General features: G+C 41.3%; 1 protein-coding gene across 14 annotated transcripts in view; it reads right to left on the bottom strand.

The window, feature by feature from the left end:
* Window positions 1-3610: 3610 nt before the first annotated feature.
* The window catches only part of OPLAH (5-oxoprolinase, ATP-hydrolysing), a 141091-nt gene continuing 117769 nt past the window's right edge, over window positions 3611-26932 (bottom strand). For 9 of the 14 annotated variants that reach the window (XM_085847441.1, XM_085847440.1, XM_085847435.1 and 6 more), the window contains 7 exons: window positions 21937-22071; window positions 18834-18983; window positions 17783-17940; window positions 12142-12302; window positions 11948-12045; window positions 7619-7711; window positions 3611-3862 (listed from right to left, as the gene is read on the bottom strand). In XM_085847441.1, the coding sequence (XP_085703567.1) occupies window positions 3707-3862; window positions 7619-7711; window positions 11948-12045; window positions 12142-12302; window positions 17783-17940; window positions 18834-18983; window positions 21937-22071 (951 nt within the window). In that variant the 3' untranslated portion in view covers window positions 3611-3706. Of the gene's footprint in view, window positions 3863-7342; window positions 7448-7618; window positions 7712-11947; window positions 12046-12141; window positions 12303-17782; window positions 17941-18833; window positions 18984-21936; window positions 22072-26932 lie in introns of those variants that run through there. The other 5 variants (XM_085847436.1, XM_085847439.1, XM_085847443.1 and 2 more) reach the window with 5 other exon arrangements.

Genomic DNA, 26932 nt, shown 5'->3' with positions numbered 1-26932 from the left:
TGTTTCCATCTTCACTGTTATTCTATGCAGAATCATTTTGATGAAAGTTTGAATCGTAATTAACGCTCCACTACACGTCTGCCTTCCCTTCCCTCCTTTTCCCTCCACCTTTTCACTCTCAAGGATTAACAAATAATTTACAAGGAAATCTAATACAGGTGGAGGCTATTCAGCCCATCATGCCTGCACGAACACCAAACTAATTAATCTCCATCAATCCAAGGAAGAAAACGCTTAAAAAAAAAGTTTTTAATCAAGGAAATACTTCTTTCTTTGTTTTTGTGTTTTTCTTCCCCTCAGGGGAGGGGGCATGGGCTTGGTTTAAAACACACATCAACCACACAACGCCCCTCCCCTCCAATGACAAGATCCCCACCAACAGTACTCCGTACACACGCACACAATCACCCATCAATGCTCGAACTACCGAAAAGTCATATTAACTTCCCCAAACCCCTCCATCTCCATAACTTCCAGGTACCTATCTATTTCTAATTTAAACTTATCTACTGTTTCTGCTGCCACTACCTTTCCAGGGAGACCATTCCATGCATTTACTACTCTCTGAATGAAAGTCTCCTCCCTTATGACCGTCTTAACTCTCCTCTTATTTACTCTCAAGCTATGGTCCCTGGTTCTATCACTGTCCACTCTGTTGAATAATTCATCTGCACTTATTTTATCTCCACCTTTCGTTATCTTAAACATCTCAATCATATCTCCTCGTAACCACCTCCTTTCCAGTGTATAAAGTCCTGTTTCCTTCAGCCGCTCCTCAGAGCTGAGTCTCGCAGGCTCGGAATCAATCCAGTAGCCCTGCGCTGAACACTCTCTTCAGCATCTACGTCCTTCCTCAGTTGTGGTGACCAAAACCACACACAATCCTCTAGATGTGGCCCTCACTAAATTCCTGTACAATGTTATCACCACCTCTTGATTTATATATGATCCCCCTCCGAATACAACCTCAAACCCTATTTGCTTTACCTGGAGCTGTCTGGCACTGTCTTACCTGCTTACCTCCCGTATCTATTACCACCCCCAAATCCTTCTCCTGTGTGACACACTCCAAAATTACCCCTTTCATCCTGTAATCTCTCTTTTCATTGTTCTTTCCCATCCCCAACACCTTACACTTGTGCAGGTTAACTTCCATCAACCAATCTTTTGCCCAATCTATACAAGAATCAATACTTTCCTGTGTCTGATCACCACCCCCTAAAAGTTTAAGAAAAATACCTGTTTAATAAGCCTGCCATCTCACCATCATCACCAACCACTCTCCCATTGCTATTCCTCAATGGGCCCACACTGGTCCAACCTAACCTGCTCTTTTTCCCCTGATATACTTAAAGAAAGCCTTGTTATGATGTTTAATATTATTAGCCATGTCCTTCTCATACTCTCTTTTGGCTTGCCGAGTTATTTTCTTAACTTGCCTCTGTTTACTTCGATAGTGATATCAATCTAACTCCAGTCCTGTTATTTTAAACCGAATAAATACCTTCTGCTTCTCCTTAATAGTGTTCCTTATCTCACTGCTTAACCACCCTGGTTTTTTTCTACTTCTAGTTTTATACCTCATTGGAATGTACTTACTCTGCACTCCACACATTTGCTCCTTAAAAGTTTCCCATTTCTCTGATGATGATTGTCCTGTTGTTGGAGTCTCCCAATCTACATCACCCAATTCTCTCCTCACACCGTCAAAGTTTACCTTCCTGACATCTGATAGCCTTACCCTACTATCCTGAACTCTAAATCTTAACAGAATCTTTGCACACACCGTGTTATGGTCACTTGATCCATAAAGCTCCCCAACCTCCACCATATCGGGATCGTTACTTAAAAGGAGGTCCAACACTGCACTCCCCCTCGTGGGCTTATCCACAAACTGGGTTAAAAAGCAATCCTGGAACAAATCTAGGAAATCCTCATCCGCTCTTCCCTTTCCCTGTTCCTGGACCCAATCTATCCCAAGCAAGTTAAAATCCCCCACAATCAATACTCTTCCCTTGTCACATGCCCTTTCTCCTCTCCCCACCCCTCTCTCCCCTTTAGTATTACTGTCAGTAAAGCGATGAGTTGTATTTGCTAGTGTGTGTGTGTGTGTGTATGTAATTATACATATATTATATGCATACTGGCGATACCCGTGCACATGCACGGGATAGCAGTACAACATAGCTGGCAGCAGACGACAGACCGTACACGGGGAATGACAAAAATACGCATTGTGCAAAATGCAAGTGGTACTATGGAACGCCAAGACTTCCCAAACATTGTTGGCATGTCCGCTAAGTGTCACAGCAATTTCATAGGGATCGTGTGACGGCGAGCCGAGGTTTTAGTGTGCAAGCTTGGTATTATAATAGAGATGTATAATCTTTACCCTTAAATCAACAAAACGTGTTGAAAATTAAGAAAGGTACACTGAACAGATGACTACATTTCATTTATCAGACACCTTTCTTCCCAAATGGGGAAACCCTGCATTGTCAAAGTTGCCAGAGTTGGGTTGTTCATACTTTGCTGAAATCTGAGGGCTGTCCTCTTCACTCGGGGTTGTGCACATCATAGAATCGACATTAATTATTGTGTACTCCAGGCAGATGCTCAGTGAGACTTTCTTCCCAAGTGATGGTGCAAACTTTCCATTGAGGTAATTGCTGGTAATTTCTTCCTCTGTTGATGACCAATTACTTTTAATGTTTTAACCATGTGCTCACTCATTATTTTGAAAACCTAATCTGTAAATTGTTTTTGTTCAATCATTCCTGTTTTTGTGAAATTTAAAGTTATTCTGATTTGATATTTAAGTGGACAATGTTTTGGAAATGACTTATCCCACATCTTTGCTCTGATTTATACTTTACACGTTTGTCTGGTGTATTCCATGGGGCAACATTGAGTGTTTTGTTGTTTTCATACAATATCGAGGCTCGTGGTGAAGTTAGAACTTGGAATGGATCAGGACATGATCGAACAAAAAGAACAGGAGAAAGAGAGGGGAAACACATCAATCAACAACAGGAATGAGGGAGAAAATGGAGAGCATTGGAGAAACAAGGGATGTGGGGAAGAACGAGGGTTAGGCGGAAGACACAGAGGGTGAACAAGATGGATCCAGCCACAAACTGTCAGAAAGGAAAAACTGAAAACTTGGAAAGAATGAGATTGAAGAGACTGAGGAAGTTGGTTTCACAGGTGGGCGAAAAGGAGGAACGATTGAGTGAACAGCGAGTCTGGATTTTTGGAGTTTCACCATAAGAGGGTGGTTGTTGGCAGATGCCATGAACAAACCTGGAAGGGGACAGAGCAGAGGGAGCAAGACCAGAAAGGAGGTGGTAGAAGAAAGAGACCACCGACCTGCAAGCGATGGGAAAGTGATGCGGGAGATTCCGATGATCTTGAAGGCCTTGGTTTCCACGGCGTCGAGCTGAGCATGGTGTGAGGCAGGAGTGCCAGCCCACAGGGGAGGGCAGTACTCCATCAAGCTGTGGATGGTTCTGTGTTCATTTCCTTCTGATTCATGGATATTTGTCATATAATGTTTCTTTTCCTTTTACTTCAACACTGGTACTCATTTTGACCATGCTAGAGTAAAACATTTGTTGAGAGTTTTTATTTCGATAAACATTGCAATCATCATGTAAATTGATATTTTTCACATGCAAAACAAAGACAATATTGTTCAAGAAATATTTCACACAGATTCCTGTGCATTCCGATAATCAAAAACACTCCCTCGCTCCGAGAAGATCTTCACAGGCCGGGACCGTGCTTGCTCTTCAGTTGAACAGTCGGTACCCGATGACTGTCCGTAACCTCCACCACCAGGTGTATACAAGCAAAAGCATTCCTAAGTAAAACACACAAAGAGTACATTATGAAATGCCACCTGGAATCATCATGGCGTTTAACCCCCACATTTGCAGTTCCAGGTTACCACGCGTTGTACAGGCCAACCAACCTCAAAAGAAAAAAAATATTCACATTCAATAAGGATGTTTTAGCGAGAAGACGATGAAGTTTCATCGTGATCGCGCTGTTTAATGGTGTGTTCACTTTTTCTAGGTGACCACCTATTTGTTATGCAATGCAAATATGATGGAATTTGAACTTACTCCAGCCCACCTGCTCCTAGTCTTCCTCCTACCCCTACCAAACAGTCTCTCCTATATAATACCATACTACCAGAGTGGCTTCTACCATGAAAAAGCTTGAAAAAAAAGCCCAAAATTACAAGCATCTGAATCGAAATGTGTCGGCCTCTGAACTGTGTTGAACAGGCATAGTGTTTTAATAAATTGATGTGAAATGATGCACCCAACATGATTTATTTGGTAGTTCACATATGCTCGAACTAATTTGGACATCACTGAATGTTCACTTCCAATCAGATCAAAACTACAAGGCAAGGTTTATACTTGAAATGATGGAAAAAGTTTACAAAACAGTTTAATTCAAGAATTCAGTTTTGCATAAACTTGAACGTGTAGTCCGACGAGAATCCTTCCTTTTCAACAAAAACTGAAATAATTAAAGACCGTTGGACTTCTCAATGAAAATAATTTTAATTCATCTTTAAAGGCCCATCATATCACCAATCATTCCTATCACAGCCGAGTCTTTCGGAGCCATCATCACATGCCTAAGACGACGATACACACCCTCCAAAGACCAAAATCAGAAGATTCATCCTGTACCTGGTCATCTTTTGAACACATCCATTGCATGTTTACAAGGGGAAAACCATGAGAATTTAGAAAACATACAGATTTAAATATTGTTGTAAACCGAAGTTTAGTTCAATTAGAAACCTCAAAACAGTTGCAAACTTAAATAGTCACCCCTTTAGTAACTTGTCAGCGATTAGCGGAGTTTTTGACGGCCTGGATCATCACATGGGCTACATTCTTTATGGACGATTCGGCACTTTTTGCCTAGAACCTCTCCAAACAGTGGGTCAACAACGTGGGCCCTTAGTCTGTCAACCCAGCAAGGCAATCTCACTTTTCAAATTTTCAACTTACAGCTTCTAGATATTTACATGCCTTTCTGGAGGGCTTCTTGTGTCATCATATAAACAATCCTCATCGCATATTCCATGAACAACGATAATAATTTTTATTATTGTATTTATGTCACACCTTATACCTATGGATGCTAACAATAACTCCCCATCTTAGCATTTGATAGCAAGACATGTTATCTTATGTTATGAGTGAACATATACATCATGTTACCTTCTACACTGGCTTGCAGGATGGCCTAAAAGTATGCACACTCACTTCTGAGCTGTCTCGCCTGGGTTTGAATCCCAACGCAGCTATAAACCATCATCCTGGTGTCTCGCAGGAAGGGCGAGGCATGAACGTGTGGACCGTCCCTCGGTTGGATGTTAAACCGGGCATCCCATCTATCAGCATTAGTTGATGGATGGTAAAGATCCCATGGTGTCCTTTGCAACGAGTAGGCAAGCTATCATCGGCACCATGAATAAAATTACTAATTCCTGTTCCAACCAACAGGGGGCACTGCATCAGCCACGCTCCCAGAAATAATGCAACGAGCAGCCACATGTGACATACTAAATGAAATGTAACCTTTGACATTACATGTACATTATCGAGCACGTCCATTTTGCTTTCCACCGAATTGAGCCGTGATTCAAATACAGAAACTGTCATTTTCATGGATAAAAAAACAAAACTAGAAAAACATTTTTCATAAAAGAGTAATTACATCTCTTCTATTGGAAATGTAGATGGGACTTGCAAACCGAGCCTCAAGGGCGGTGTACAGAAACATAAAAAAATAAAAAATACAAGGCACAGGGAGGTGCAATTCGCAGTGCGTGATGTGTTACACGCAGAGTTAAACGAGTGTTCATTTATGTCCGTCGGATGTCGAATAAATAAAAAAGATATAAGTACATCTGAGGCTAGGCCGAGGCTTCAGACTTTGGCACATTCACGAAGCTGCACCGTCGAAATGAAACGTCTCAGAAGATAAAGAATAGGATAACATTGTACATGTAGTGTTTTAAAATAACGCTTTTTCTTGCTACGAAACATCATATCTTCCAATCTCCTTAAAATATTTTGCTGCCATTACTCCAACCCATCATTTTTGACAGGCTTTTATACCACCACCACCAATAAAACAATATCATTAAAAAATATATATATCTACGATATAAATGGCAGTCCTTCTGTCTGTTTGTCTGTCTGTCTGTCTCTTTGTTTGTAACCAATAAGCTCCTAGACCAGTGAACCGATCTTGATGAAACTTTACACACATATAGACCTAACATTCAGCTCCAGGATGCGCTAAGTGGCTTTCCATAAAAATGAAAAAAAAAAAAAATATATATATATATATATATATATATATATATATATATTAAAACAAAAATAAATTCCATTAAAAAAAAAAAAACGTTTTCGAATAGTGCGCCGGCGTATTGATCGTAACAAAAGGCTTCATGGTTAAAAACGCTCGGGTTTTTTGAAATACAACCGAACCTGTCTTTTCCCACGGCCAACTGTATGTATGTTGTTCAAGAGTTGGTAACCCAAATAATTTGTTAATTTATGCACCACAAGGCAAGACAACAAATGTAGTTTACCATGAGGCTCTTCAAAACTAATAAGTTATCGTTTCATGTGTTCGGAAATCTACCTATTTGCTCTTTTACATGTCCATCTGCCCCGCATAACGGGTATGTGTTAATCTATTCGTTATTCGGTTGAACTGTAAATATCCCATGGCAACCTTTTCGTCACTTAACTGCTGATAAATGATTAACCTATTTGTTCTATGTGTAGCATTTGCCATTTTTGTTAACGTTTTTTTGTTAACGTTAACGTAACGGTGTATACCCCGGTTAAAATAGGTGTACCATATCCCTGTGTTGTAAGAGGCGACCAGGGTTGCGTCAGGAAGGGCATCCGGCATAAAACATGTGCCAAATCACTATGCGGATCATACGGATGATCCGCTGTGGCGACCCCGAACGGGAGCAGCCGAAAGAAGAAGATATATATATATATATATATATATATATATATATATATATATATATATATATATATATATATATATACATATATATACATATATATATATACATATATATACAGCAAACCCTCAAATATTTCAGGGTTACGCTCCTGGAAAATTCCACGAGAGATTCTGAGAAAGGGGGTTTTTGTTTCTCGGCTTCGAGAAAATATAGAGGAAGGTGGACGGCAGCCAGAAATAAACACATTACAATTGAAATAAACATGTAAAAACAATAAACACAGTTTATACTAAACAAAAACAAGACTTTTACCTTTTAAATAATTTCCAAAACAACGAGGTGCGTGAGGGTAAGAACATAAAGTGCTCGTACTGCACTGTCATAAATAGAAAACACAAGACTTCGCTCGGGATGATGCTGTTGGGGGGGGGAGAGCGGGGGGGGGGGAGAGCGGGGAGGGAGAGGAGGGGGAGAAAGGAAGCAGGGAGAGGGGGGGAGGCAAGCGATTCAGTAATCGGAAGAGCAGCATTAGCTTTACGACGAAGTTGCAACATATGAGAAGGATAAGACGATCATTAACCACCTTACCTTGAAGCCCTGAGCAGCTCTTTCCTGCTTGGAGAGGAAGGTATGAGATGGCACCGTCTTCCAGAATAATGCCGTCTCGTCAGCGTTAAAAACCTGCACCGGCAAACATCCCTTCACCTTGATTCCTGCCATGAGCTGCAGTGGGTAGTTTTTCACAGCATCATGGTCTATCAATACTGCTTCCCCGACCAATTTGATATGATGGAGGCCAGATCTTATTTTGAATTTCTCAAAGCAGCCATTGCTGGTGCAGAACTTGTGGGTAGCCATGGTTGAAATGGAGCCTTTGGCTGCCTCATGGAAACGTTGGTCATTCCGCAATGATTTCTCCCATACACCAGACCACTCAAGAGCACTTTTTTCTATTTGGTCCTCAATCCAATGAAGTGCTTTTTCCATCCTTTCAATATGAGGATATGCCTGGTGTTGGCTCAGTGGTTAGGGTGGCGGCTTGGGATTTAGGGTGGCGGCTTGGGATCCTAGGGTCCCGAGTTCAATCCTCATTTCCCGCTGAATTAATTCACTAGGGGGTTGACTCAGCCTGCCATCATTCCAAGGTCGGCAAAATGAGTACCAGCTTGCTGGGATGACTGAGTCATTTGAGTATCCTGTGTCGGAGTGGCGACCTGTCCAGGATTGTACCCAATAGCCAAGGAGACCGCTTCGGTAGCACCAACGCTCTGAACAGAGTATGGTCCCAATGGAATGGGAATGAATGGAATATGAGGATCATGGGGCTGGAAAGACTTTTGCACTTTTCGGATCACTTGCGGATACACTGCCTTTCTTTCCTTTCTACATAACCTCTCGGATACATAACCTTTCTCTGCTTTTTGGCAAAACTAACTTTGTCCACCGCTTTATATTTGGGTGCCAATAAAAGCAGTGCATGAGAAACAAAAGGCTCAGAATAGGAGGCAATCAAATACGCGGACGTAAACGATGACTCATCTCAGCCCCAAAAAATAGGACCGCGCTTCCTGAAGCTCACTTGGATCAGGAGCAACAATCACTCAAACCCTGCCCGCAGACCCCCTTAGACCCTCTTTTTTGTTGTTTTTTTGTTTAATGCCCTGAACAAACATTGGTACACCACGGGTGATGAAAGTTGTGATCAAGTTTCGTCAAAATAGTGTGTGTAGTTTCAGAGAAGAGAGCAAATACATTTTAGGGGGGGGAGCAAAAGCCCCCTCTTTAACAAGCGCAGATTATGATGCAGTCGATACACTTCGGTACATTATCGGTGATGAACGTTGTGGAAAAGTTTCATCAATATAGTGTGTGTGGTTTTGGAGAAGAGAGCAAATACCTATTTTGGTTGGGGGGGGGGGATCAACCCATCCTCCCTTAAATCCCCCGAATGAGCGCAGATTTTGATGTGGCAATACACCTTCGTTAGGCATCAGATATGAAGCTTGTGGTGAAGTTTCATAAAAATCATGTGTTTGGTTCAAGCAATAATGACTGAAGTGTTTACGGACTGACTCACTCGCATAAGCACACCGGATTAAAGTCCAATAGATAAGAGCTAAAATGTGATTGGTCGAAATAAAATCCCACGATAATGAAATCGAAACACAATAAGTTGCCCGCAATTGGTTGAAACCCATGATATTTGAGGATTTACTGCTTATATAAATACTCCATAAAAATATAATATACACACAGGAGGTGAAAAACCAACAAAACTTCCACACAGAACAAACATAAAACATGTATACTTCATTAATAACTGCACCTCCACACCTAACTCCAGCCATGGATCCTTATATGACCAGAGGAAGGTCTGGGAAGGTGGAAAAGCAAAGAAAGAAAGGAACTACAAGCGGGAACAAATGATTGGGAGATGACAAGAGGGAATGCAAGAAGGCGCCCTCATAGTGACAAGGTGGAAATAGGTCTCTTGGATGTTGAGGGCTGGTGTAATGTCACACCCAGGGGCACGTCTCCACTCTGGGTCGGTGACCCGAGGATCTCTGGGCTCTCTCTCATCCCAAACAATACCGCACGCACCCACATCTTGCCCAGTGGCTTGCATCCGACTCACTCGGTACTCGGGGTTTGAATCGACCCGAACTGGCCCTTTTGCAACTCTCTTTTGGCTTGCCTTCTTCTTCGCTACCAGCAGGCCAAAGCCCACTATGCCAACCCAAACGTCTCAACAGCTTTGCAGCACTTCATCTCTCCTGAGGTGGTGAGTTCATCTCCCGGGTGACATGGAATCACCGGAGATAACAAATTAAATGTTCATAAACGGGAGGTGAGAAAAAGGGGAAACCGGATCCGTTGACACGTGGCCAGCAACACTACTCTATATCCGTTACATTTGGCCCATGTATGCCCCTTCACTAAGTAAGCACCAGGATGTACAATGGCAATTGAACAGACCATCATGAACAATATGTACAATGTACACGATGGAGGATTAACACCCCTGATCAAAAAAACACTTTTTAGTATCTATGTCATTGCTTCATTTCACCTTTTTTTTCTTATTAAATTTGGTGGTGTTTTGTGACTTTAAAGAACACTTCTTTCAAACTGCTAAAACACACACAAACACAAAAGTGGACACTTTGAGACTTGGGAGGGCTCTGTTCCACCTTCTGAAACCCACATATGGAGACAACCACCAACACAAACACAAAAAAACACACACACACACAATTTTGAAAGAGTTGCCATTTAAATGGCATAAATATTTTCAGAAGAACAGAGCAGGACATCATTACGCCTGGCTTCTCTTCCAAAAAAGCATCAAGGGGAGTGACACATCTACACGTGAATGCAGACTGATGGGACAGCCGTGTTGATACCCATTTCCGAATAACGATGCACTTTGGAATTGCTGCACAACCACATGCCAATTAAAATGTATTTTGTTCACCCCAATACAAGCTGAGAAAACACTTTAATAACAACTTCATCATCCTAAAACCATAACCACTCTCTTCTTAGGGAACACTTCGATTTTAATTGAGATTGTCGTGATGGTATGTAATAAATAAACAAGTTGGTGCTCATCCTTTTGTAATACTTATTTATATGTTTTGTCCTGTTAACATGTCCCTCCCCCCCCCCCCCATCATAAAAAGAGACCCTCCACCAAAAGCAAGTTTAATGGACAGTGTGCCAGAATTTTTAAAAAGCTTTAAAACCCTTTAACATCATGAGACAAAACTGAGTTTATTTAAATATTTTGCTTTATAAATATTATCTTCATCTATTTCATACAAGAGAAAAAAAACAAAAACAAAGTTCATTAAATATTAATGTGCACTTTTCTTAATTTAATCAGCATTAACATTTATCAAACATAACGAAGAAATCCTTTACAATAAGTTAATATTAATCAACTATTATTTCTCAAACCTTTTCTTGGACATTTTTTTTTTGCTTTATTACCTTTGAATATTTCAATAATTGTGATGTCATAGGGCACGCGGTATGGCAGCCATCTTGGATTGAATGCAAAAAATTAAAACATTGCATCTCTGAAACCACCGATCGGAAAAATTTGAAACTTGGCCCATCTCATTCTACTCCCAATGGGGAATAAAGGATTGTTAGGATGACATCATCAGTAAAGTGGGAGACCAGCCAGAAATGTTTTAATTGAAATCCTTGTTTGAGCTTTTGTAATCAAATTTTCACCAAAGCTTTTGGATGAGAATCTGGAAGAGACAAATGAATAATTTGGTCAAAAAGGGCAAAGGTAAAGTTTAGCAGACGGAAGAAGAAGTCCAAATACAAAGCGGACGGGCTTTGCATTCTCAGATGCTTTCTCGTTTCAATCGTGATGTGTTTCTTTTTGGGTGCCGCCCACCTTCCTCTACAGTATATTATCTCAAAGCCCAAGAACCCAACCCCCTCATTACCATGGGAAATTGGTTTTAATGATCATGCTTTTGAATATCATGGCATTTTCCCAGAGCGTAACGCTCGTGATATTTAAGGGTTTACTGCAGGGCATGATATCTCAAAAAGTTGGCGATAGATTATGACAGAAGTTGGTGAACGAGTTGGGAAGGTGACAAGAACAAGCCGATTAGAGTTTGGTTCAGGTCCCGATCCAGGTCCGGCTTATCAGTGGGACACAAAACATATACTGCTCAGCCTGGTGGAGGTATGCGCTCTCGTGAACGCCATTTTAGTTATTTGGTGAATGTTTTGCTTTCTCAAGGAGAACGAGAGGAAGAATGAGAATGAGAGGAGAGGAAATCATTTTCCACCTTTCAGTTGCTTCTTTCTCCAATGAAGCAACATACATTTACCATTTACCTTCGGTATGAGAGCATCTCTGTCTGTCATGATATTCAAGTGACTTACTCCAGTCTGCACAAGAAGAGATTTCTTCCCCCCCAAGTTGATTTTTCGTCCATTGGTCTTAATGAGGATGTTTCTCCCAGGAGCACCAGGATGTCCACCTAAACACAGAGTTATTATTAAGACTTCTAAGAAAACTGTTTCTTCTTGAGCTCGAGTATTGCAATGAAGTGTAGAACAAAAAAGGAGCTTCACACCATGTAAGCCATATGGCCAGAAGACCCGGCGCTCCGTCAATACAGACAAAAGCAGGGGACGGCGGAAGAGGAGCTCACGTGCCACGCCATCTCCCCCATTAAATTGACCCGTCCCACCTGTGCCAGGGTTCAGCTCAAAGCGCTTCAGCACCACAGGGTATCTATCACAAAATACACTTTGTTAAAAAAAAAACTCCAATTGCATCTGCATAACATTACCAAAAAATAAGAAAAATGGGCTAATTACCCAAGAAAACGTAGATGCAAAAAGTAAATAAATAAAAAAAATTTTTTTTTAAGTTGCACTCAAATATAGATTTGCCAGACTGACATAAACAATTGCTGAAAATCTTGCTGATGTGAATCCATCCATCCATTGGGACCATACTCTGTGCAGAGTGTTGGTGCTGCCTAAGCAGTTTCCTTGGCAATTGGGCACAATTCCGGATGGGTCGCCACTCCGACAGATGTGAATGTATCACCCTTACATAAAGCCTGGTGTTGGCTTAACAGTTAAGATGACTACTGGCTTAAGATCGTAGGCTTCGAATCTTGAGTCTGTTACCAGCTTTCTGGTAACAGGGCCACTGCATCAGCAGCACAGCCATGCTCCAAGCAATGATACAACCAGCAGCCACAGGTTACATACAAAACAACAACCCATTACAGTGTTCTAAGCCTTATCTGTTCCAATCACCATGTTATGTTTATAATGAAGAATGAGACCGTCAGCGTTTTTATGCAGCTCCCATTTCGAGTTTAATCGCTTCATTAGTGCTTCACACAAAGTAATCTGTTTCAGTTTGATGTTTTTTTACTGCACACATACACACACACACACACACACACTGTACATTTATCAGACCACGAGTAAAGAAAAGGAGAGTGAGGATGTTAGTAAGGCAGGGGTCTTCACTCAGAGTAGTTGTAAACACTCAAATTGGTCTCCAGAAATGCAGCGACAGCAGAAACAGCAGATAGATTTAAACTTAAATAAGATGAGCACAGACTGAGAAGCCATGGGGAGAGAGGGGTACATGGACACTGGCAGAACTTATTAGTAGGTTAGGCATGGATGGGTGATTGTGTATACGCGTAGTGACTGCGATGCCTGAGAGAGAGAGAGGGTCTCATCAATAGGTGAATGTGGTGGTGGTGTTGTTTGTTCCTTCCTCACTCTACATGCCTTTATCCTCCAAAACAAAAACAACGAGAAAGTAGAATTTGACGTAAATGTCACATCAAATGCGTCAATGGATATGCCTTCGTCCACGTTAGATGTCAAGCCACTGTTATGTTTGATTTAAATTCAAGGTCACGTGAAAATTAAAGGTCCCATGAGAGAGACCATGAGAAATAAAAGACAAAAATAGAAGAGAGACAACTGCAGATGCTTCAAACTAGAGTTATGGTCGACAAAATTATTTTCAAAGGGCACAATCTTCAGCCTTTGACCATTTGAACCAAAAATTTGATCAGTTCATTTTCACATTACAGTCCACAGATATGCCAAGTTTGGTCAAATTTCCTTTAATGGTTCACAAGTTATCATGGAAACGATAATCTGCTACTTTCAGCAAAAGGTCACGTGACCGCTGACCTCAAAATATTTTCAGTTCTCAATAAAACAAACAAACATACCGTCACGTGGACGGCAACCTCCCACAGGACGCAAGCACACCTGAGTGGTTACTGTCCATGCTGAAGCTGAGACTCCAAGGATAGCTAAACTAAAACTGTTCATCACAAGCCATTGGCATTTATCATTGGCATCTCCCAGGATGAGACTGAGTCTTTGGTCTTTGTCTTCTACCGTCTCCTCAAAAGTCTCGCCCCCCCCCCCGCTCTCTCTGCGATTTGTCCCCACCACATTTCCGCAGGGTGCTCAAGGTCCACCAACAACCCCCTTCTGGTAAAACTACCAAATTCACGAATCACTGCTCACCTTCACTCTTTCATGCCTCTTTTTTCCAGGCTTTGGAATAAACTCCCTTACTCTATTTAATGCCATTCTTCCCTCCAGGCCTTCAAAACAGCTGTTCACCACCACCTCTTATCATCCCCCATCCAAATCCTCGATCTTTTCTACCCCCGATAATCCACCCAAGCCCACCTCCTTCAAATTCCCTGCTTTCCTTTCTGAAAGTCCCTGTAATGTCCATCTTCTATTCCCCATGTTCCCCGTCCCATCCCTCTCCCTTCCACAGATCTCCTAATGTCTCTGTTCGCCACTGTTTTGTCCTTCCCACTCCCGCCCCTCTTGTCTCATGCCCCCTTGCTGTGCGTTGTGTGTTAGCTCTCATACGAGCCTCGACAAGGTATACAAAAATAAAAACCAAAGCAGAGCCCCCTTTCAGCCCGACGCATCACGCACGCGCACACACAAACCGGGAAGGTCAGAGGGAAAGGAACATGGTGAAGAGCACATCGTTGATGCAGAACAGCTGGAGCACGAAGCTGGAGCAAACCATGCAAGGAACTGCCTCTTAAGGGATTTGCTAATTTATTTTGTAAAATTATTTTTTGTAAATTGTATGTGAATTTGCTGATCCTTGAACTAAACTTTTTAATTTATGGCTCACATCTCGATGCATCCCTGGGAGCCTGGTGTTGGCGCAGTGGTTAGGGCAGCGGCTTGGGATCCAAAAGGTCCTGAGTTCAAGCCCCGTTGGGCCACTGAATTAATACACCAGGGGGTTGACTCAGCCTGTCATCCTTCCGAGGTCGGCGAAGTGAGTACCAGTGTACTGGGCCGGTGTATACCCCGGTTAAAATAGGTGTACCATATCCCTGTGTCGTAAGAGGCGACCAGGGTTGCGTCAGGAAGGGCATCCGGTGTAAAACATGTGCCAAATCACGATGCGGATCATATTGATGATCCGCTGTGGCGACCCCTTACGGGAGCAGCCGAAAGAAGAAGAAGAAGATCTCGATGCATCCCTGACACCTGAAAAATGCATCTGTATGTCCGGTTCCCAAAACTACCCCAGTAATGAAATATGATCAGTTTTGCCATATGTATGTATATATATATATATATATATATATATATATATATATATATATATATATATATATATATATATATATATATATATATATATATATATATATGTGTATATATATATATATATATATATATATATATATATATATACATATACATATTACACCCGTGATCGCTCATGACTGAGGACTTATTACCTGTCTGGGGGATGGAGGATATTACAGATGTGATTGATCCCCAACAATTTGCTAATACGAAAAGATGTTCATTAATTACTATTTAGCAAGTCTGTTGAGTCGTATACGCAAAGCCCTCGAGAAACCGAGCTGCTATGCAAATTTCTGTGCCATTGATTTTTGTAAGACATTTGACCATATTAACCACACGATTGCAGTTGAAAAGACGGTTCAACTTGGAGTGAACCGTGCAATTCTGCCCACAATTTGTAGCTTCCTATCAGTCGATCAATCTCAGACTGTTCGGTACAATGGAGACACTACCGATTCACTTCAGCTCTCCTGTGCAGCACCTCAAGGCACGAAACTTGCACCGATAATTTTCCTCGTGATCGTCAATGACGCTACCACTGCATCCATCATGTCAATCCTTAATTTTGGTTCGGGTCCAGATGGAAATACATCGATAACCTTATCATCGTTAAAATCCTGCAAAGAACTGAGAAGTCTTGCAAGCAGTCATGAATGATGATAACAGTGGGGCAGCTACAGGGACAACACTACCACCTTACATGAAGAATGATTTGGTGACGATGACATGACGTCGAAGCCAGAGAAATGTAGGATAATGCGGATATCATTCCTTTGCAATTCACTACCTCTTCAACCTGCGATCAATGGTGTTTCCTTGGAAACCGTTCTGTTTATGAAGCTTCTCGGTGTCATAATTCAAGACAATCTGAAGTGTAATCAACAGGTTGACACATGGTTTGCAATGCCTCCAGACGTTTGCACATCATGTGTGAGCTCAAGAAGAATGTTCTGAAAGTTGGAGATATAGTTATAATGTACAAGATGTACATTCACCCCAACTTAGAATTTGGAACACCTGTATGGAGTTCAGTTCTTATGATAGCCCAAGTTGCCGACCTCGAGCGAATCCGAAAGACAGCTTTGCAAATGATCACCTTTCCAAAACCTCTTTCCAATCCCGATATTTTACATTCTTGTAGCATTGGTTCCCTTGCTGGTCGTGACGCTAAACTTGTCACACACTCTGCTGAGTCTGTACTCGTCTGCAGTCATAGACACCTTTTTCATCAAACTCGACAATTGGTATTAGATGTCGTTTAAGAAACTCAAAACAAATTGATATACCGCAAACCAGACCAAAACGATACAAAAACTTCCCCCCATTGAATTCCTTGTCCATTCTATATTTAAATTATTTGTTTATATGATTTTACTCCATCCATTTTTGAACTTGTATGTTGTTTGTATATTGTCTGTTTATGATTTTTGCACTTTTAATTAATAGCCAGCCTGGTGTTGGCTTAGTGGTTAGGGTGGTGGCTTGGGATCCTTGGGTCCTGAGTTCAATCCCTGTTGGCCGCTGAATTAAAATATACCAGGAGGTTGACTCAGCCTGTCATCCTTCCGAGGTGGGCAAAATGAGCACCAGTGTACTGGTAAGGGGGACACTGCATCAGTGGCATAGCCGCGTCCCAACCGATGATGCAACCAGCAGCCACAGGCTGCACTTGATAGACAGATAATTAATAGCCCTCAACCTTATTATCGATTTATCTTTTATTACTGTACCTCCGCCACCAAAGGTGTACGGAGGTTATGTTTTCACCGATGTCTCTGCCTACCTGAGCTGGATAACTCAAAAAAATGTGTACGGATTCAGCCAAAATTTGGTCGACAGGTTGGGCGTGTGACAAGGATAAATTGATGAGGTTTTGGTAAAGATCTGAATCTGGATACGATAATTTTTAAAGTGATTCTTCACCATTGAGAGATAGGTTCCAAAAAACATATTTATATTAGCATTGTATCTCAAAAAGTTATGAACAGATTATGACAAAACTTAGTGGATGAGTTGCTTCGGTGACAAGAACAAGCCGATTAGATTTCGGTTCAGGTCCGGATTCAGAGCCGGCCTATCAGTGGGATACAAAATGTAAAGTGTTCAGCCTGGTGGAGGTATGCGCTCTAGCGTCCCATTCTAGTTGTTAACGTGATAACTTTGGTTTTATATTTGTGCATTTTCATGATTTTTCAATGATCTATTTATTTAGTTATGTCAAATCTTTCAAATAGCAGAGTTCTCAGAGTTTTTATTTTTGATGTTGATATGCATTTCGGTATTTTTATCAGTTGGTATTAGAAAAGAACACCCTGGTGATGTTCCTGGAGCTGCCCGATTGTTCTCCTCCCCAGTGAAGAGCACAGGAATGATGGGCCAAAAAAACCTCCTCCTGTGCCAACGTTCCTTGAATATCCTTGCGTATCAAACGTTAAGGGAGATTAATATCCTTGCATGCCAAACAATAAGAGAGGGGTGGCATGAAAGGGAGGTAAACGATGTAACGTGTCAATTGTGTGGAATGAAAAAACACACCCAAAGGTGACGCAATGTCACATGGTGCCACCCAGATTCTCTTTTACAAACCTTTTTTCAAGGATTTCGGGGTCAGTGATGCGCGTGTTGGTCATATGGGTGTGAACACCACTGCGACCGTGCCAGTTTGGCCCTGCACCTGAACCACCTGCCACAGTCTCATAGTATCCACACTCATCATCTCCAAAAGTCACATTGTTCATACAACCCTAGAAAAAAAAATGAAGATGGGGGTGGGGTCGGTGTGGGGGACCATAAAGGCAAACTTCATGTAAAAGAATCGTAAAAAGACGTCAGGGTATACTTTGAAATCTTAACTGTTTTGATTGACACAATGTCGCAACCTGTGCTATAATTATATGACAACAGTTGCAAGATCATTTTTTTCTCAAAGATGGCCCAAAACTGTGACTTTCAGAAAAAGTTTATCATGATCAGTGAATCTACATCAATCTAAACAACAGCTGTCTCATATTGTAGAAAATGTACATCATAACCTTTTCTCAAAATAGATAAATCAAAGTTAGAAATAAATGGTTATTACAAGATTCAGTGGAATCGTGGTTTGAGCGTCAGCTCTGAGCCTGGGAGGTGGGTGGTTTGAACTTTGGCCGGGTCATACCAAAGACTTTTAAAATGGTAAGTGCTGCTTCCTTGCTGGATGCTAAGCATTTAGATGATAAAGTACGGTAAAGCCCGTGGGTTGGCATCACATGGAGGTGTGGGGTGGAGGTGGGGTCTGGAGGTTGGGAGGTTTCTCCTTAATTGCCCGGCTCACTGTGTTGAGACGAGTGACGTCACAAGATGGCATCACTGGCACCCAGAGTGTCTCCGAAAAGCTACATCCCATTCCCCAAGGTCACAGGCTGTGTTTGTCTGAAGTCACAGCCAATGCTGTTGTGTGTGTGTGTGTGTGTGTGTGTGTGTGTGTGTGTGTGTGTGTGTGTGTGTGTGTGTGTGTGTGTGTGTGTGTGTGTGTGTGTGTGTGTGTGTGTGTGTGTGTGTGTATCAGTGACAGTTCTTCCATGAGCCTGAGCACCTCCAAATTTTTTTTTAAATGAATTTAAAATTGGGATGGAAATCATGATGGACATGCTCTCACCTGAGAAGCTGCACAGACCTCAAAAGCCTTGAATATCACATCAACAACCCGCTGCGATGTGAGCACATTCCCACCAACAACAGCAGCTTGTTCAGATGGTGCGAGCAGTGAGCCCTCTGGTATGAGAAGGTGTACGGGAGCAAGGCAGCCCTGCCACAGTACATTTACCCTTAGAACACGAGTCTCATTTGTATTTCGTGTGTCTAAGGCTTGTAGTCGAGGATGTACATATTCGACAAGTCAAATGTAGAAAGACAGAAGACATGCGTGTACTTTAATATGAATTACATCGCCATTAAAAGGCAATTGATACATCAATACAGTGGATGGGACTTGAATTTGGAACACCATAATCACAAGCTTTGTGTTCAGATGTGTCAAAGGAGTGCACTCCACTCTGCTCGCATTTTGACAAAGATCACGTGTGAGAAAGGGTTAAATGGAAGCAATTAGACTTTAAAGCAACGGACTTAAGAAATTAGGTCGTACATGTCGAAACTTCCCCTTCTTCAACAAATAAACAAATAAAAAGTTACATAAATAAACAAGTTTTATTCAACGTCAGATGAAACCACCCTCAATCGTCTTTTGTTTGTCATAATGAGTTTTGATGAATTTTATCACACATTTCGATTTCAACAAACAACTACTGTACAAACAATCTTTGGTCACCAAGTGAAATTATGGGGCTGTGAACGTGATGGATCGTTTCGAAATGGACCTGGATCCCTTTGGCATTTCAACTTTATGATTCACCAATGAACAGATGTCGTTCTTGTATAAACTGCAAAGTTAGTTTTCAAAGCCCGATGAATGTGTTTGCCACAGTTTTTGAGAAACAACACTTTGATGACAAAAGATGAACTTTGATCCATTTTGATGAGGAGCTTTAACTTCACTCAAGTTCAGCTTTTTACACGTCATGGGACAACACCTCGGGTCACACGTGTTCTACGAATTACTTTTGGTAAATGCTTTCCGAGATGCAACGCGGTTTGACATACACACGTCAAAAGTCATCTTGCGGGTTGCCGTACGATTTCAATTTTTACTTTTATTACGATTATTGTTTCGTATGCAGCCTGTGGCTGCTGGTTGAATTATTGCTGGCGGCGCAGCTGTGCCTCTGATGCAGTGACCCTCATTTTGCCGGACTCGGAAGGATCCCACCTGGTGTTATTTAATTGCACGACAGGGGGCTCAAACTCAAGACCCTAAGAACTTAAGAAAGCCACCTTAACCGTTAAGCCAACACTTTGCTTTTTGCGTTTTACTCAAAAACTTCACAAAACAGTACCTTTAAACAGGGCTGAAAAGATCTTTGGAGTAATGTAAAAACATGTGTGTCGATCAATATCTGAGAACGTTAGATGTATCAAAGTTATCCAGAACTCATTGTGGTAAGACTTTGATTTTCAGGTACCAAATGACTAAATGTGTTTGAACATAACTAAGAAAATTATGAAGTGTCAAAGCGTTTCTGACTTTCCTTCACTGGCAAAATTCACATATAATATTAAAGCTTTTTCGAAACTCTTTTCTGGGAGTTAAAACTGTATCCTCTTCAAAGTTACAAAAAAGAAAAAGAAAAAGTAAATAATCAGAAATGGTTGATTGGTAAAGCAATAAATATCAGATGTCACTTATAATCTCTCGTCATAATGATGAGTAAACAACTAGAACGGCACCCGATGGAGCGCATACTTTCACAAGGCTCCGTCATATCAAATCTGCTCGTTCTCGTCACCAACCCAACTCATAAACCAAGTTTTATCATAATCTGTCCAGAGCTTTTTGAGATATCGTGCTCTGCATCGTTATTGACCCGATCTGTCAATGGTGAAGAATCACTAAAAATTATAGTATCCAGATCCGGATCCGGATCGCGTGTTCAAAAAAATTAAATCAGCTCGGCCTTGTCATCGACCCAACCTGTCCATCAAGTTTCGTACAAATTCATCTGTAACCTTTTGAGATATCCTGCTGACATGCCTCACAGACAGGCAGACAATCAGACAGACGTGGAAACATAACCTCCGTTCACCTTAGGTGACGGAGGTAACTAAAGAAAACTAACAAATCAATTATTTGTCTGTAATTGCACAAAAACGGACCGGTATCATCGAGATGAAGAGCAGTCAAAATTATTCAACGTCTCATCCATACTCGTCGTTCACGGGTCGTAGAATCAAATGTCCTACTAATCAACAGACACGAGATATTCTTCTTGGTAGGTCTGCAATATAAAGGTTAGCCTGCTTAGATCTTCCCCTCACGTGTCCCTTTCAGTTTGTTCCACAAATATAATTCCACAGGTGGGACAAGGTCTTTCAGCTGAACAGGAGATAGCATTACTGGCATCATTCTGCAAAACCATGAAACCAGGTCTACTAACTGCTGAGGCTGTGATTTTAAGAAGGAGACTCCGTTCATTTGTACGCAGCCCAAAGCTGTGGGGTAGCAACCTTGGCTGAGGGCTCAGATGTGCTGGTGATACTGGTTAGGGCAGGAATTTGGAACTTGGAAATACTGGCGGCGATAACTTGCCTACACTTGGCGAAGGACATCGCGTGATCTTTAACGTCCACCAACGAAAGCCGGCAGATGGGACGCCAGTTTAACATCCATCCGGGAGAAGGCACATGCATGAATCCCCCTGTCCATGAAACACCGGGATGACAGTTTATAGTGGGGTCGGTAATCAAACCCAGGCTAGACAGCTTAGAGGCAAGTGTGCGTAGCACTTAGCCGTCCTATCAGCTGAAAATAAAGTTTGTAACAGAATCTTTCGCCATTCAGTACTCCTGGAATTCTATACACAGTGTACTATAGTCTCAGTAGTGTTCCTCGGAGTTCATACTTTACACCTCTCATCTCATCTCGTCATATACATGACCCGAAACAGAACGTAAAAAGAACCTGCTTTCATGCTACCGATCACATCAATGATCATGTTTATTTCTTGGGAAAGGTAGACTCGAGAGGAAGGGGTCAGGCAGGAATGGACATATTAAAAAAAAAAATTTAATTAGCCACCAGGTCCAGGACCTTTTATGAAACTCTTCTGTGGAATGCAAGAGGTAACTGGCATGTGGAAATTCACCTGGTTGAGAGGAATGTCTTGTCCCACCAAGCACCTGAGACAGTAGATGAGTGCAGAAAGAGTGATTGCTCGAGGGGCGTTGCAGTTCCCATACACCTCCAACCCAGTTCCAGAAAAGTCAAACACCGCAGAACCCTGAAAAGTAAACGTAACACTTGAACAACACATTCCATTTTAAATGACGTGTATAAAATATACATGTCAATGCTCAACATTAGTGGTAGCCCCCTCCACCCCCCGCCCGGGCAACCAAAATTTGGCGTCGGCCAAGCAAACTAACGACTTGGTTGTCCAGTCAGGCAACCTCACCATCGTGCCTTCAACATTCATATCGACAATATCAAATATGTATGTATAATACGATGCTTTGATGTACAAAAAGACCTCCTAAACCGATAATAAAGGTTAATAGTCACATGGCTGTTGCGCATCTTCTTTCTTGCGAGCACTTGCGATGATGCAAAGGTAATCTGAAAAGTGTGTGTGTGTGTGTGTGTGTGTGTGTGTGTGTGTGTGTGTGTGTGTGTGTGTGTGTGTGTGTGTGTGTGTGTGTGTGAGATTATATACAACCCTTCACGAAGCTCACCGTGTATTCGACCTGAACACGAACACGTACCTTGCTTGACACTCACTCACTCATGTGGTAGCTCGCAAAACCAAAACAAGTTGCGATTGCCGAGTTGAATAGTGATCTGTGCTAACGAGTGAAAAATAGATTTCTTTTAATTTTATTTATTTATTTTATTTTATTTTTCAGGCAATCATTTCAAAAATGCCCTGCAGGGAAACCTCCCCCAAAAAAAGAGTTAGTGTCGAGCACTGCGTATGTGCAACAAACAATCCCAAACAGCCGGGATAAACTCATCAGTTCCTCAGTCTGTCAAAGTCGTAACTCAATATACTCGGGGAATGAAAGGGGTTTCCCCTCGCCAATTAAACAAAACTCAGCACAGATGTTCTTCTCAGAGTACGTACTTTTCAACCAGCATCGCATTTTCTTCCCAGCGATGGTAAGTTTCCTGATGCCAGTGGAATCAAAGCTGTGTTTTGACTTTTTGAAAGTTTTTGAAAAGGGTGGGGGGGAAAAAAAAAAAAAAACATGGGATTCCCCCATTGTTAGCTGCAGTGAAAGATACTAAACCCAAAACCCCGAAGAAAGATTCCTGACGAATCATTTTCTTTAATTCTGAGAAAAACAAGTGACTGAGATTTACAACTTTTATTGTCAGTTTCAAAATCTTCATTTTATTTCTATGGTTTGTTCCCACTCCTCCAAATTAAAACGTTTGCATTAAATTAGTAAACAATGCGAACAGATCACCTAGTCCAGGGATCTGTTCTTGGTTCACCCTTGTTACCCCCAAGCGTTTTGGAAAAAAAAACGGGGGGGGGGGAGGGTGGTATTGTAATTGGCTCCGTCTGTCTGTCATGCTATCTCCTCCAAAACATTTGGCCAGAAATTCAGTAAACTTGGTAACTAAGATCACCACATGGCAAGAAGGTGCAAGAGCAGTACAATTTCTGGAGCCACTCCCTGGACAGGGTCAAAAGGTCAAATACCAAAAAAATGCAATTAAGGGCACAATTTAAAACATTCGTACATGCAATCAACATGGGGAGATGCATGAAATACAAAACGAGTTTTGGGATTTGACCCCTGATCCATGCCCTATGGGGTGGGGACTTTGGATCACAGGAGTCAAAACAGGAAAACAAAATTTAACTCAAAGTTTGATATTGGGTCATTCCTGGTGGACCTTTTTACCATCGTTCAGCTTTGCTTTAGGTGGGCAGCATGGGGATCTCCAATGATGTGCCATTGACTTCGCTCTAGTTTTCCCTTTCTCTTCATCGACCTGGTACAATTTTATGGAACATCAATATCACCTTTCATTGCTTTCTGATGATACAAAGATCTACTTGAACATTCACCATGGTGATGTTCTCCCCTCTGCAATAAAAAAGATCCAACTGCGAAGATATAACTGAATGTATAATTGCGATATAACTGAGATATAGCTGCGAAGACTTGCATGCTGATCCTTGGCTCTCCATCCATTCGGACAAAGATCCAATCCCAGATAGTGATATTTAGAGATTTTCACCAGACCTCTGCTTTAAGTGTCACGGTAGATCAACCCTTTCCTTTATTCCATGAATTGATAAAAATCTGTTCCTCTCTTTTCTTCCATCTGGACAATGTTGTGTAAATCCATCTGTAATTAAATCACAGGATCCACTGAACTCAAATGGAAGACCAAGCAGGAACCAGAAGTAGTAAAGAGCAAAGATGGAGTCATCAGGAGGAACCTGGACAGGATTCGGGTTTCATTGTTATGCCATTTGGTTCATGCTCTCATAACACCACGTTTGGAGTACTGGAACTCAGCATCAACAAGATTTTCCTGCTTCGTCTCTCAAGCCTTTACAACTCATTCACAATGTGGTTTCAAGGCTTGCAGTACACGTGTCCAAATTCGATCACATCACTCCAATCTCAAAACACTTCACTGGATCCCAGAACACGAATGGATAGATTTAAAATTTTGTTGATAACCTTTGGAGCCGAACAAAAATATATTCTGGTCTGCATTTCTGGCAGAATGACACCTTTTTATAATCCTGCAAAAACACAAAGATCAAACAGTGGGATTTCCTGGTACTTCCTCGCATGAAGATGAAGACATTTGGTAATCAAGCACTCTTCAAACTCTACTCTACTCCTCGACTGTGGGACTCACTGTTTCTTAAAATTCACAGCCTCAAGTACTGTTTTTCACAGCTGACAAATCTCTCTTAAAATCCAATCTTTAATCGTCCCCCTATAGGATAGGGAGAGGCTTATACCTGTTGCAGGGTTTGTCTCTACAATCAGTGACCCCGATTTGTAAGTTTTTTGTTTTTTTTGTATACACTGTCGAGGCTCGTATGAGAACTAACACACAGAATGTACAACAAGGGGAGCAGGAGACAAGAGGGGCAGGAGAGAGAAGGAAAAAAGAAGTGTGGAACAGAGATATGAAGAGATCTCAGGCTCCCAGGAGTATTAAACCATCATTTCGGTTTTTTTTCCTCCCTTTCTTCTGTCAATTTCCGAGCTGTATCACAAGGCTGGCAGGAACTTTCGGAATTAAACTTTGCATCAATAATGAGAATAAAAAGCATGCAAGTTGACATAAAACTTTTTTGACCGTGACCTAATTTTAAGGTAATGACCCAATTATAGACATTTAACATTTTTCACAACAACTCGACTAATGCTTGGTTGACCGGAAATAAATTGCACTCCCAAGATAGCTTAAAGAAAGACGTTTACGCTCAATTTACATCATGCACCTCCGGGTTAAAGCTGTTCTTGCATTATAATAGTGTACCGACATTGAAGTTGTGCACCTGATATTTGATTAGCGTCCCTGACCTACCTTTTTGGGGATTGTGACCTAATTAACAAAAAACACCTTTTTGATCATAAGTTGAATAATTTCCTCTGATTCTCATGATGTTGAGTGTTATGGATAGAATGAAGATGGGGGCACATTTTCTTAATTTACACTCTATCCCTAAATGTTGAAGGTCAAGGTCATATGGTGGTCCGAAAAGAATATGGCCATCACATTCGAAAAAGAAAAGAATATTGTCCAAAAAGAATATGGCCAAAACAGCCCAGGGAGGGCTTATCCTTGGTGATTGCTTGTATCTAGTTTATCAATAAATCAAAAATACTCTTTACAGCCAAATCACTTGGTCACCGTTGTGTCCAAATAGCAGCTTCCGAGCTCAAAAGGTGCCTGAGATATTGCCCAGATTAAAAATAAAATAAAAAAGTAATGAATAAATCGATAATAATTAAGTTCTCAATTGATGAATTGATTAATCAAAAAAAAAAAAAACCTTTTTGCCAAAGCACACCTGCACTTTCGTCCTCAAAGGATGGCTGAGATATCGCCCGGTCAAACAAACAAACAAACAAACAAACAAGAAAGCAAACAGAGTAAAAACTGAGTACTCCCTTCGGCACCCGGCGATGAGGTCATGCATCTCCTGGATATGGAATTGGGAAGGAGCGGTGTAAAACTACAACAAAAAGCCAATAATCTGATAACACTGAAGACAAAGAAAGTTCTGTGACAAACTCACTGTCAACAGAAATATGATTAAAAGTTCCATCGTCTTTTCCAAAATGTGAGTGTGAGTTTAAAAAGTTAAGCAAAATGTTACACCATGGTGAAGGTTTATGGAAATTGCGTCGCGTCTCGGTGACATTTTCCATCTCGTGCCAAAGATGCATCACTTGTTTAACAGCTTCACAAGGAATTACAGTGCACATGAAACTATTGAAGATTTCTTTACCGTCGACGTGAGAAATTGCTAATGGGAGAATGAGAAACATCTACCTGAACAGAGAAACTATGAGAACTTAGTTTTCTAGCATAAAACCTGCTGGTTTACAGTGTTGTGTTCATTTGGTGCAATGGACTTGGCGAAATCACAATACGGTTTTTATTTTGGTTCTTTCTGTTTATGAGATATTATTACAAGCATTACAAATGCAAATCTCAAACTAAGCTGGTAAGAAGCAGCACGTAACGTGTGTATGAAAGGTTAGAGACCCCACCATGATTTACCTCTCCATCCTACTTACAATCCCAATAACCACAATAACCACAAATAACCACATTGTATCATGTTAGATCTTTTTCCATACCATGTTGATGGTATCAACACACTTCAAAACCCGGAGCAAAGGGAAAGGACGACGTTCAATTACTTTGAGGGTTGAGGAAAGGGTCAAGCATCTCTTACAAGATCAGATGTCCACCTGTAGTTGCAGTGAGACAATCCAAAATATTTTGATTGGGGTTGGAGGGGATAAAACAAGAATCAGCAACGCTTTGTTGAGCATCCGCGTATCCTGTAGTCTGTACCACTTCCATGTGTTTATCAATATTCCTACATAAAGAAACTTTGCAAACTCAGTCGATGAGCAATTTATTAC

Source organism: Eptatretus burgeri, chromosome 11 (assembly GCF_056783735.1).
Source record: "Eptatretus burgeri isolate ZD-2024b chromosome 11, Ebu_testis_v1, whole genome shotgun sequence".
In the NCBI taxonomy this organism is placed as follows: domain Eukaryota; kingdom Metazoa; phylum Chordata; class Myxini; order Myxiniformes; family Myxinidae; genus Eptatretus; species Eptatretus burgeri.
Note: the sequence above shows the minus strand (reverse complement) of the source record. Positions and strands in the feature narration are given on the sequence as shown.